The 13,461-nt window shown below is 45.5% G+C and overlaps 1 protein-coding gene across 4 annotated transcripts in view; it reads right to left on the bottom strand.

The window, feature by feature from the left end:
- The window catches only part of FBXW4 (F-box and WD repeat domain containing 4), a 60,849-nt gene extending 48,016 nt beyond the window's left edge, over positions 1 to 12,833 (bottom strand). The window contains exons 1-2 of one of the 4 annotated variants that reach the window (XM_042019162.1): positions 12,365 to 12,833; positions 1,200 to 1,295 (exon numbers count right to left, since the gene is read on the bottom strand). In XM_042019162.1, coding sequence (XP_041875096.1) covers positions 1,200 to 1,295; positions 12,365 to 12,615 — 347 coding nt within the window. In that variant the 5' untranslated portion in view covers positions 12,616 to 12,833. Of the gene's footprint in view, positions 1 to 1,199; positions 1,296 to 5,291; positions 5,474 to 12,364 lie in introns of those variants that run through there. The other 3 variants (XM_042019164.1, XM_042019163.1, XM_042019165.1) reach the window with 3 other exon arrangements.
- Between the last annotated feature and the right edge of the window lie 628 nt (positions 12,834 to 13,461).

Raw genomic sequence — 13,461 nt, 5'->3', positions numbered from 1 at the left:
CTTTAGAGCAGGAGCTTTGGGTTTAGGCAGGCTTTGATTTCCCCTTCCTTCCTCTACTCCTACACAGTCCTCTAAAAGCAAGTGAATATCCAGCTTACCTAGACTACAGCCAGTTTCTGTGGCTCTCCTTTTGCAGAAGTTTAGCTTTTTACCTTTTTCTATGGCTTTTTCATAAGGAGAAGTAACAAATCTGAAGCAGGATAAATGAAAATTAGGGGATGCCATTTGGATGGTGGCCTCATTAAATCAGTCCTTGCCTTTTCACTTGGGAAGCTGGTTTAGTAATGATCTCTAATATCCACAGAGTCTGTCTTCACAGATGGTTGCAAGCACTTCAAAGGCAGGTATACAACCTGCACCAAAACCCATTCTGCTCATTACAGCTGTTCCCAGGACTTTCGACAAGAAGTGGCACATTATCCACCACTTCAATCTACACAGCACAAAAAGGCATGAAAGCTCAGTAGAAGGTCCCTGCTCTTCAGCAGCTAACAAACTGTAGTCTTTCTCATTTTTCCTTCAGTCTGATGATGTGAAGGTTGAAAATTTAGATGTGCTGCTCAGACAAGAGACCTATCTTATACTTTGCTTTGAAAGCCAAGTACGCCTTTGCAAACAAGAATTTAACAACAAGCTCCTATCATTAATGTCAAATATACTTTTTTTTAAGTGAAGGAGAGAAGCATAAGGTATGAGAATAAAGGAGCAAAAGGCAGACGAATGGCAATTAGCATTTTAGATATGTACATCCAAATCAGGGTCCAGAATAAACCACGGGAGACAAATGAAGCATTTTGAAGGGACACCTAAGTCCACATCAGGGATCAAGATGAGCTCATTGTGAGAGCAGGACAAAAGATTGCTCATGGTATATAGCAGTAGACATGAATGCAACAGTTTGAAATCTGTAGCAAAGGTTGCTAAATGTGACTAGAACTGCACCGATCAGAACAAAGACAAATTCAAATTACTAAGAAAGAAACTCCTGACACTCAGCATGAATCCCTAGGGCAAGGCAGCAACTCCAGTTACCCCACACCCAGGTAGCCAGCAACAGCCAAAATAAGCCAGCAACAATCAGTTGTAAGACCCCATGAATCACAAGGAGCAGGAAACATCTCATTTCAGGGCACAGGCACAAACCCAAGGCCCCACAGCAGTTGCCACATAACAAAGAAGAAGAGAAAGAAGCCACTTGCTTGCATTTCCATTTCAGGACTGTCTCCCTCCGGCAGCGTCCATGCCTCCAGTTCTGAGATACCTTCACCCTTTCCTTCACTGGAATGCCAGCAGCTCTGCAGACAGAGGAGGAGAGATGAGATTAGCAACCAGGACTGATGCTTTCTGGACAACAAATGCACTCAAGATGGCCACAGGTAAGCTCTTAAGCTCTCACCCTGGTTTCACAATGATGAACTGGCACACACTGATGGTGCCAAAGCCACACTACAGTGAGCACACTCATGAGAGCTGACAAGAAAGGAACACTGAGAAGAGTGGGGAATCATCAGCAAAGAAAGCCACCTCTGATGATTACAAACCTTAACTATGATAAAGACTAGACCAAGTGTACTGAATGCAGCATAGGGTTCAGACAAAATGTAATCCAAACAAGATAACACAGAAAGAAACCACCAGAAGAACCAGAGATACAGGACATCACCCTTTAAATAGGGACTGAAAAGAGCCATTTAAGACAAGGACAACACCACACAGGAACAGACAGAGGAAACACTAGTCAGGAGAACACTGACATGAGAAGCCAGTGTGCCTATCCAAGAAGGACTAGCAAAGAAACCCCTCCAGAGCCTCACCTGCCTGACAATCACATAACCAGATACAATACTCAGAAATCAAGATGTGTTCCAACTAAAAATAAAATACATTTATCTGTATAAACCACCCAATGCACACACACCACAAGACAAACTATCTTTTGCAGCAGCTCACCAAAGGATAGAGAATTCCAGCACATCGCTGAAAAATTCTCTATTTACAGTCAGATAAAGCTACTAAAAGAGACTGTAGATCATTAGCTGTTGCTGGGTTACAAATCAAAGTTATTGGAATGAGCGGAGACAAACCAAGATGAACACTCTTCAAGATGTGACAAAAAGTAGGTACCACAGAGACCTGGGACCAAGGTCTCTTTAGAGTCTACGTGAACATACCCAGTTCAAGCAGCTGTTCAGCATCTGTTTTGCTTTCATGACCCAGGTTTGATTAAAGACAGGGGGAAAGGCAGCTTTAGCTCCCATCTTTCTCATATCATAAACTTAATTTTCAATATCCTTGCTGGAGCTGCTTAGGTAGAAAAGATTAGAAAACTACAAACAAGAAGAAACTCTAGAAGTTACATTTTGTAACTAGGGGTTGTGAACCGCTTACTAGACTACAAGAGTTTATCCGGCTTTCATACATTTCTCAACAACCAACACACCCAGATGCATAGGAAGAAGGGAAGATTCTTGAGAGATGGGAACTGGTGCCTCATCAGAACCAATTTCCTCCTCCCATCCCTACAGTCCCTCCAATCCACTTCCCAAAAGTAGCATTTTTGGGTACTCTGTCATTTTTAAAACAAAGATTAGCTCCCTGTAAATAAACATCTCCTGTGGTTGTTAATGGGTGTAGGAATCTCTAACCTGGCCCTGGGGTCTGGCCAGATTCTTATTTTCCCAGCCTTCCTTCCATAGCCTCAGGCTCCTTTTTTTTCTGCTCACCCTTCCCTCCTCTTTTCTGTGCTTTCCGGCACTTAGTCACCATTATAATTTGACTGCATTCCTGGGCATGTGACCCATTTTAAACAAAAACAGAAACCACACACAGAAAAGCTTTTCATCCTCTAGAAAGCTTTGCAACTTTACATTTATGATCAGTAGGGCCACACCAATTAAAACTGAATTTAGAAAGGTACAGGCTCTTTATTTCTCATAGCCATTTAAAAACAAACAAACAAACCCAAAATAGAGTTAGACTAGGCCGCAAGAAGAGGAGTTCGTTTTCTAAAGGGAGCACTTGCAGGAGCTCATGAGGCCAGATGGTGTCTGAGATGAGGAATGCACAATACTGAAAAGTCAGGTCAGGTCCACTCTCATCATTGCTTATTACTCTCCCAGACAGAGTTCAGGCTCTCCGCCTACATCCAATTCCATTCATTACTCCAAAACACTTCTCCTCCCTACACTCAACCCTCAGTTGAGTTCTCCCTACATACAGATTTTAAGTCACCAGCTTGCACAGTGATGGAAAACACACTTGTACCACATCCCACTCCCAACACATGCTGGCCCAACCAGACATTCTGAGCCCAATGCATAAACTCTACTAAGACTAGATGTAATTTTCAAGGCTCTGAAAAAGGTGAATCCAAGGTCAAAAAAGCAGCCTCCATCTTACCCTGCTGGTCCCTTTTCTAGCAGGCCTGGACCCTCCTGTTGCTGAAAATGGAATTTCCAAAGAGTCACACATTGGCTTGGCCCAGAGTACCAGTTCACTATTGCAGTTACTCCTGTAGCAGACTCATTCTTTCCCACATGTCAACAGTTCCTGGCTGGAAGGGATGAGCGTTGGGTGGAGAGGACTATATGGGGGAGGTCTGATGGGATTTGGAGGGCGGGGGGGGGGGTGGTGTTAATTTGTCTTTTTTTTTGTTTTGCTCTTAATAGATATATTACTCATCCAGCTTTCCTCCTCCATATAGCAACTCTGGATCCAACTAATTTAAAAATGTCTTAAAAGTATCCTCCTTTTATATTCCAAACATTTTATTTATTCAAAATAGAGGTGAGAAAAGGGACAAAACACATGGAGAAAGATGACGTAGAAATTGGACTGATACATCTCTCCTCTTTGCCAATTATGGGGCAGCAAAGATTGAGTGCAGTGTTGGTCAGAGACATTCGATCCCTTATACCAGAAGTTAAATCAAACACAGTTATGGAACCAAGTGCTGAGATACAATTTGATAATTTGCTTCCTCAACAGCACCTCCACAGAGCAATTTCCAGAATACATCAAAAATTGTGATGAGCATCACTGCAATGCATGAGAACAATTCTCAAATCTTAGAAAGTTAAAAGGGGCATTACTATATGAACTTAACAATTTGATAAAAAAATTCCTTTTCTCCCCTACAAGAGCTTATTTTGTTTCAGTCATGATCAACACACTTTCTACACATGCAAACGTCTAAGAATTTTTCCATGTTGACCTAAGGCAATCAACAGACATCACATATCTGCAATGAGTGGTTGACTTAACTAGGTACCTCTCACTTCAGCAACTGTACAGAACATCAAAAGATTCAGGAGACTGAACCACCTTATGAAGCCAAATGCTATATAAAATGCTATGGAGAGAACACTATCCACTGGCCAACTAATACCTTGATCTTTCTTAATACACAATCCAGAAAAATACTAAGCCACATGCTTAAAATTCAGCACATGCTTAAGTACTCTGTGAAATCAAGATCTTGGTATTCTTGTTCCCAGAGAAGCCACCCAATGGTGAACTTCAAGACTGCTGAGGGCTGACTCACTGGGGAAGGACTGCTATTTTTAGCAGGACCTACACAGGCCTGCATCAGAAAGCAAATGAGGTACACTCCAGCATCCTAGAAGGATGACAGGAAACACAGGATTAAGGAACAAGTGAACACTGACTATGAAAACACAACGAAATTCAAGCAAAATGTTCTTAAAGCCCTTTAGAGTGCATCATCTTACACCTCTGCTAGGGCATCACAATTATCAATATCTGATAAAGTTACATTACTCAGGACATGCAAGGCTGTCTTTGTTATTACCTAATTACCACCAACAAGCACTCCAGCAGGATCCCAAATCATATATTGCCATACATGACCTGAGCCAATGCATGTTTGCAATTGCATGCACTCCTGATGGAAGCTCCCTTTACAAAGACTTCGTTATACTAAGAAAGAGAAGCTGAACATTTCTTACAGCTTGAGAGAAAGCTTCAAGAGAAAAGTCATCCCAAGCAACCCATTATAAAGGACTTTTCATTTCCCCCTTCCTACCTCACCCCACCCTACAAAAAAAGCTAGAAGTATTTTGCTCAAATTATGAATTTCCTCTCTTTCTTGGCAGAGTTACCAAAAGAAATGTAATATTCCTTCTGGACCCCACTTCCCAGCTGCTGAAGTAAGAGACTGGAACTGTCCCCACACAGCACCACTGACCCAGGTGACCTCAGCTACCAAGGCAGTTTCTGGCCTGGGCCCCAAAAGAAAGCAAAGAAAGAATCACTCAGCCAGGGCACATCACCTCCAACAGATCTTGCCTTCAATGATCCCCTCCCCAGCCAAAGTCCTTTGCCAGCAGAAATGGTATTTCTGCAACAGCAAGAGCTTCTGTGCTGTAGTGCATCCCAGGGAGATTTCTGCTGGCTGTCTACAATTTCAGCATGTGCCAAAACAGTGGTGCCTGCAACAACATAGACCATGTTACAGAAGATAACACCAACATGTCATACCGTGTATTTTCCCAGCTGCATGGTGCATCCTAACCCACCAAAGACCTTCATGTTTTGCTACATTTTAGGTACTGAAGAGCTCATCTGGAAATGCAAGTCTGCAGAGACCTGCTGAGACTGAATTTCTTCTGTGGACAAAATCTGTGTCTGCATAAAAGCTGTCACCAGCCTGCCTGAGGCCTGACTGGAAGGGTCATACAGAGAACAAACAGGTCACAGTGGCTAAGCCCCACTTTCAACCTTGGCCCTGTGGCAAGGCTGGCTAACACAAGGACCAACTGCGCTTATTTGTGTAATTGGGACACACCTGTTGAGTGGCAGGGTCTCAGTGCAGCTACAAGTCATGGGCCACCAACAGACAGCCGAGAGGGAAAAGCTATTTATGTCAGGAGCCCCTGTTGCTGTCCTCAACAAGCCAGCTAGCTTTCAAAATGTCTCTTCCAGGACAAAAATTCCAATTGAATTCCTTTAGCACATGACCCTTATTTAGCTTACTGCCATGTTCAGCCTGTCCTCTGTACTCCCCCCTCCCTACGGGACACGGGTTCAAATAACTCCGAGATGGAAGAGAGCTCTGCAACCGTTCCTCACTGTTCTTGCTTCCTCTGCTGTGTCTGTACCATCTCAGATGTTACCAGGCTGTTAACTGCTCCACCAAACTGCTCTTGTGAACAAGTCACCTCATGAAGAAGGTAGAGGCTGTCATAACACCCAGAGGTGCAAACAAATTTCTGTACACACAGCAAGGACACACACTTTGACAAAGGCTTCCCAACAGAACACCACCACCAAGACTGAGCCAGGCCACTCTGCCATCAGATGCCCTCTCCCTTACAAGTGATTGCAATGGGATTTTGGCTAGAAACTCCAGGCAGGGTTTGGACTCTCTCAGGGACTTGCATAGGCTTTTTGGAGATTAAATCTGGGCTTCTTCAAAAAATGCACTGCCCTGGAAAGAATATGAGAAAACCTGAAGCTGTTGAATAGGTGTCATGTGTATTCTGATTTGAAAGAGTAGATTGTCAGGGTAGCACTTGGATAGAATGAAATAACCCATAGCTAGTCCAACAGGGGTAACGGTGACAAAGCACACATATTTTAAGCCCTGAACTACATAAAATTCTTCTTCCTCTTTGAACTTGTGAAGATCTTAAGGTAAGGGTCTCAAAAAACTCTTACAAACAACTTCACATGCCCAGAAGAAGCAGCAGTTTCACTGTTGTGGAGCTGTCCTGGCAGATCTGTCCTGCCCAGCACTAAGAGCTTAAGACAGAGTAAGAATAAATGTAACAGCAGTTTATAAAAACCACTGACTTTTCCAGCACAAAGCAAGAGCTGCATTCCCTCTTCCAAGCTTCTTCTGTTACTGTAATATCCTCCCTAGAGTATTCCCTTCTGCATCATATGCACTAGTTCATTGCCTTCTTCATTCGTCTTAATGAAACTTTGTTTTTAAAACAAGTTTTAAAAGATGAAGGAAACTGAAGCAGCTTTACAAGCATTCACACTCCCTCCCCCTCCAGTGGTGAATGCTGAGGTCTCCTATGATTGCTGCAGTTTGCATTTGGATTTGACTTGCACAGATTGGCCATTTCCTGCTCCTGTAGGTGTATACATTTTTCCAAGACCTGGAGAAAACACAGCTTTTATTAACTCACCAAAAAGCTTACACAAGCTCTTAAATACTCACAGATGATAAACTTATGCATTAATGAATCTGTTTCTCTGAACTGGAGAATATACCATGATCCTAGTGGGCAAGGCAGAACAGGAGACAGGGAAAGAGAAAACATGCAGTGGAACATTTCTATATTTTGACATCTATTAATACATTACAAAGAGCAAATTGTCAAGCTATTTAGGTTCCAACTTTTAACCTGCCCTCTAAAATTCCTTTGTAACAAAGAGGAAATAAGTTTAGCCCAGCTGCAACTTTATTCCTTTCTTCCATGCTTTAAATAAAGAATCACCTTGCAATGAGCTCTTTGCCTCTCCGATTTCTCCAGTCCAAGGTGGTCCAGCAAGCAGGCCCTGGATAAAGGCTTAAAGCACTCTCTGCTATTCCTGGCTCTGACACTGACCTGCTGCACAGAGGGCAGCTTGGTTGACATCTCCCTGCCTCTCCTTCCCCTCCAGCCCTTGTTTACCCTGGCTATTTAGGCAGCAAGCTCGTCAGGGCAGAGACTGCTCTTTCTGGGCCTGTACAACAGCTGGCAAAACAGACACAGGCTACCGGACACAACTGTAATATCACTATATCACCAAAACCCCCAAAGGCTTTGTGCTACTACTCAGCTACAGTTTAGCTGCAGAAAGCGTTGTTAAGCCTTTACTTTTCTGTGACATGCTGCCACACATTTTTAAAACAAAGAACTTTCCTTTCACCTTACATCCTGAAGACGTGGCTCAACTTTTACTTCAGCTGCTCCTATCACTGAGTAAAGCAAAAATCTTCAGCATAGGGACTCTCTTTTTACCATCCTCACAACAATGTCTTGTAGCAGTACAGATCTATACATAAAATTAACTTGTCTATACAGAAAAACTGACCTGATTTGTAGAGGCTCACAGTTCAGATGCCAAGAAGCACATCCATCTACAACCACTCTGTAGTTCCATAATAGTGACACAATATTCTATTGAACATTTAGTTACTGCTGATTCAATGAAGAAATAGAACATTTTTAACACTGAGAATGTGCTTTAAGAACTCTTCCAGGTCAGCCCCTGCCATCCCTAACATACAGTGACTCAGGCTGATGTGAACCTAATGATTCCCCTCTGCCAAAGGAATTAAGTGTACAGATACATCCCTCAAAGCAAATGTCTTTCTTCTCCTGCAAGTGCACAATTGAATCCATACCTTAAATACTTAACTTGGCTTACATCTGTGGCTCCCATTTGGCTGAATCTACCAAAAAGGGCAAATATGAGAGCTTGTCAATGTTGTGGATATGCCTTTCAGCATAACACCTAGTGTCTGGGCTGAAGTCCACATCTTCCTTTGACATCATTAGCAACTTAATTTAATGTTGTTTCAGCCCAAGCATGTGTCCAGAGATAACCACAGCTGGCAATTTTTAAAGGTATGTAGCCAGGATGACAACTTTAAAAATTAGATAAAATCAAATTTTTTCACATATACTACTATTTTTCTTCTGCATGCTGCTAACAACTAGGGGTTTGCAACCAGTTTCTTATCAATCTTCTCTCTTCCCTATTTTGGCAGAAAGAAGTGTTATAAGCAAGCTGACTGTGCAAACAGTTTTTTCACATACAAGATAAAGCCTGTTCCTTCTGATCCTTGTTGTTACAATTATCTGAATATATACCCAACAGAAACAACATTTTAAAGAAATAGTGTCATTTTCAAGTTAATCACCTTTTTAAAAATGGGGAGTGAAGGCGGGGGCTAAGTTTCACAGCTATCTCCTCTAGGCTCAAATTTATTGCTATTTACAAAGCATCAACAGATGGCTTATCAAAAGCCACTTAACAGCAGAAATGATCAAACTACTCTGAGATGGATTTTTGTTTTAAACTGTAAATACTCCCTAGACTAATTTTTAACTTATGCCAGCCTCCCAGGGACCATCAGTTTAAGATCTAATGTTAGAACCATGTATGTTATTTCATTAAGTATACTAACCATAAACAGTTCCAACCTTTGCTTTCTCAATTGCACACAGTATTGTACAAAAACCTCTCAAAAGTAAAAATTAGTGTTCACCTCATGCAACATTAGCCAGAACACGCAACAGAAGCTTCAGCTCCTGCATGAGTCAAAGCCAAGCTTGACAAACTCAAGAGTTATTCCGTATCGCCAAGAAAGCACAGTTATCAAGAAGGTCCAGCTAACTATTATCTTCATCACCACTCTATTTACACAATAATATTTTAGCTTAAATACCTAATCAGCTCAAATTTAATCTTCAATGAGCAATCTACCAGGTTCCTACTTAGAAGTGCTATCAAGAAGGATGGTGTGCCCAGAAGCTTGCCTAAACTCCCTCCCCAACTTGTACTGGTAAGTCAAATAAAATACAGTATCTCTCTGCAAATCTTACTCCCTCAATTGCAAGAGCAGCAATCTTGGAGATTGCTCTTGATCTTGGAGACATGCACGAGGAGCAAGTGCTACAGAAGAGACATGGCTAGTTAAAACCCCTGAGATGCCAGAGAGACTATTGAACTCTTCTTCAGCTAAGAACAAATTTTACAGCTGTACAGCTCAACACATGCAGTCATACTGGTTCTTCTGGAGATGTTCAGATATCCAGACCTCCTGGTACTGCAATATGCCCTTGCCTTTTACCTGTTGCCAAACTGTCTACCCTACTGGAGTAAAACTCCTGCAACTGTCCCCAGATGCTGGATCTCCACCCAGGAAAAACAAGTGTTTGTTTTTCAGGTATTCTCCATAGGATTTGGTACACTATTTCAAGGAACTGGAGACTGTCTGAGCCTTCTATGAAGCTAAAAGTAATTAAAGGAAACATCCTCCAGATATATCTCAAGGTTTCTTCATAACCACTTGTAATGTAACTTGGTGTGTTACCCATGATTGAACTCCCCAGGACCTAGGCAGTGCTGACTGATGCTAAAAGCAGCTCTCAGTACTAGAGTTGTTTGAGGAAAACTTGAAAATAGGACACAGCACAAAAGTACATCCCAGAATTACTTTAAAAACCCTGTTCATAGCAAATCTAACAGCACTGAAATCCCTGGGAATTTATGATACTCAAGCAGCCTTCCCTTCTCTGAAACCCTGTGACCTAGCAAATCTCTTCTGTAGCTGTTTATAGACGTGCATTCCTCCACAGGGGGAAGTGGTGGTCCTTACACACAGAGCACCTGCTCTGCTGTACACCTGATCCCTCCTGCAACTGAAGGAGCAGAGTATCACCTTATTCTTAATGAAAAATACAGAACTTCATTTCCTCAGGAGACAAAATCATATATCACAGTAGACAAGAGTCCAATGCACAGCCATTCCACAGAGCTTACTCCTGCTGACTTCCAAGGGAACTGTGCTTAACTTCCAACCTGTGAACTCTGAGTGGGTTGAAGTGCTGGCCTGAAAACCCAACACAAGGATTTTCAGCAGCACCAAACTTCTGTTCCTGCCAGCAGAAGACCTAATTGTTTCTCTAAAGTCTATGCATTGATGAGGCAGCAACATCAGACAGCAAAATAGGGGTCAAAACCTGCCATCCCTTCTTTTGAGTCATGTCACCACAGTGTTTATGGAAACAATACTGAGTCACTGAATGACAAACAAGACCCATGCTGGCAGCTAAAGAGAAGCCACTGGAAGGGATTCATAGATCCTAAGAACACAAACTTCCTCTTGGGATCCTTAAATGGGGAAGGAAAGCCAACTTTGTCTGGTTGCCTCCAAGTGGTGTTTGGTACACAGACAAATTTGAGAGAGGAAAGGCAAACTCTGGATCCTCACCAACCACTGTCAAGGCCCAAGCCCCAAAGGCACTTCATCTAAAGAGATGCTGGTGTCATACACACTGCAAAGCCTAGAGGGCTTGACCCTATGCCTAATCTATGTTGTGCTGTTGAACTGCTGTTTTATGAGGGAAAAATAAAGACCCCAGGAAAAAAACCTCATACAATTCCTACTCACAAAACTTTAAAACACAGAAGCTATGAAAAGTCCAAGAGTCATTTTCTCTGTGCCAGCCATCACCATTTATACCAGCAAGCTGCTCTGTGAGAACCTAAGACACATGTGTTCCTGGGGGCCCATGAGAGCTCTTGCACCTAAGAATGCACTAAATCCACTCTCCAACCTTTTCCCAGAATGTTGTCCCAGGCCTTGCTCCCTTGCAGCTTCTTCTCTGAGGTGTTTTCAAGACCATGGCAGGGACCACTGCTCAAAAGTGGGGAGGGCGTGTGGGCATACAGGAGCCACCCCAGCTGCACACAGCAGCTCTGTCCGTCTCATGTTCCAACCTCCCCTAGCCTGAAGCCCCCAAGCCTTTGGAGGGATCTGGGGACTGACAAGATGACAGAATCACAGAATTATTAAGGCTGGAAAAGACCTCTGGATATCATCCAGTCCAATCTCCCTGCCAAGGCAGGGTGACCTAGAGCAGGTTACACAGGCATGTGTCCAGATGGGTTTTGAATGTCTCCAGAGGGAGACTCCATGCCCTCCCTGGACAGCACACTCCAGTGCTTTGCCACCCGCAGCATAAAGTTCTTCCTCATGTTGAGGGGAAACTTCGTGTGTTTTAGTTTATGGCCATTGCTCCTCATCCTCTTGCTGGCACCTGCCTTTGAGATACTTATAGGCATTGATGAGATCCCTCTCAGTCATCTCTAGACTGAACAGGCCTGGCTCCCACAGTCTCTCCCCATATTCTTCGTGGCCCCGTCACTCTTCGTGGCCCCCACTGGACCCTCTCCTGTAACTCCTTGTCTTTCTTGTATTGAGGAGGCCAGAACTGGACACAGTTCTCCAGATGTGGAGAGGGCCTCACGCTCCAGCTGGGCCTGACAATGAGACATCCCGAGAAGCCCCCGCCACCCTCGCCCGCTCCCTCGCGGGTACAAGAGGCACCTCCCCCAACCTCTCTGGGCAGCGCCGGGGCCGGGCCCCGCCACCCTGGGGTGCGCATCGGCCGCTCTCTCCCAGAGAGGCCCTTCCTGTGCCCTCGCCGCCCCTCCTGGCGCAGGGAAAGGGCGGCGCAACCGCGCTTTGGGAATGGCCCCGCGTCCCCCGCCCCTCGCGGCCCACCGGCGGCCACGGTAGGAGCGCAGCGCAGCCCTGGCAACCGGCTGGGCCGCGGCATCCCCGGCCTTTCGCGGCCGCCGCCCCCCGCCCTTCCGCCGGGAAGGCCGCGCTTACAGGTCGGTGCCGAGCTGGGTGAAGCCGGAGTTGAGGCAGCCGCGGGCTATGCGCCTCCAGAGGAGATCGCGGCCGCTGAGGAAGCGCAGGCGGCGGCAGACCTGGGCCAGGCGGCCCAAGGCCTGCGCGTCCAGGTAGGAGCAGATGAGGAGCAGCAGCTCCTCGGGTAAGGCCCAGAGCGGGGACGGGGGGGAGGCGGCCCGGGATCCCCCCTCCGCCTGGGGGGATCGGGGGCTGCCCTTCCTCCCCATGGAGCAGCAGCCCCCGCCCCTCCTCCCCGGGAGCCGGAGCTGCTGCTGCCCGGGGGAGGCCAAGCCATGGACGGGGCAGCCGCTCCCCAGTCACATGGGGCAGGAGCCGCTGCCTGTCACTGCCCCCTCCGGGGGAGGAGGCGGCTGCCGGGACCGGAGGGGGCACGGGCCGCCGAGCCCACCCTCGTTAGCGGATTAATTCATTAACGGGAGCCGCTGGGACTCCCCCCGTGCCACTTGCCCTCCCCCACACCCCCCTCTCCACGCCACGCCACGCCACGACCGGCTCACGGGTCTGTATCTTCCGATCTGGGATTAGCAACGTCACCTGATCCGAGTATTCATTAATAACGTCAACAATTAATGGTGGGGATGATGATCCCAGGTAACCAGAACATCTGCCTCACCACCTGGAGCAACCCCAGCTAGGCACTGCGCCCCTGCAAAGGAGGGTGAACAGCAAGGTGATTAATGCTCATTAATTATCCTTGACCAGGGTCAGGAGCCCCTGTCACCCACGAAATGACAGCAGGGGTCATCTGGTGCTGCACAGCAGTTTTCAACACTCCCAAATTCCTGGGACACATGAAAGGGTCTTCCCAACATAAAAGCAGGCCCTGCTACAGTGGATTTAGGGATGGCTTTTCACCAGCATCCATCCTTGCAGTCCGTTTCCCCCTCCAGAGCTCCACAGAGTGGGGGCGGAAAAGTGCTCACAATTCACACGTGTGTGTATACATACACAAGCACACCACCTCGAAAGAACAGTTCATAATAACTGAGTCATTGTTGCCATCCACAGGAGCCTGGAGTACTGACAGTGCAGAAGGATTCTGGTCCAAAATG

The sequence above is a fragment of the Corvus kubaryi genome, unplaced genomic scaffold (assembly GCF_017639235.1).
Source record: "Corvus kubaryi isolate FWS band 111438036 unplaced genomic scaffold, C.kubaryi_AGA036_p1.0 138, whole genome shotgun sequence".
NCBI classification, from domain to species: Eukaryota; Metazoa; Chordata; class Aves; order Passeriformes; family Corvidae; genus Corvus; species Corvus kubaryi.
This window is presented reverse-complemented; position numbering and strand designations above follow the sequence as displayed.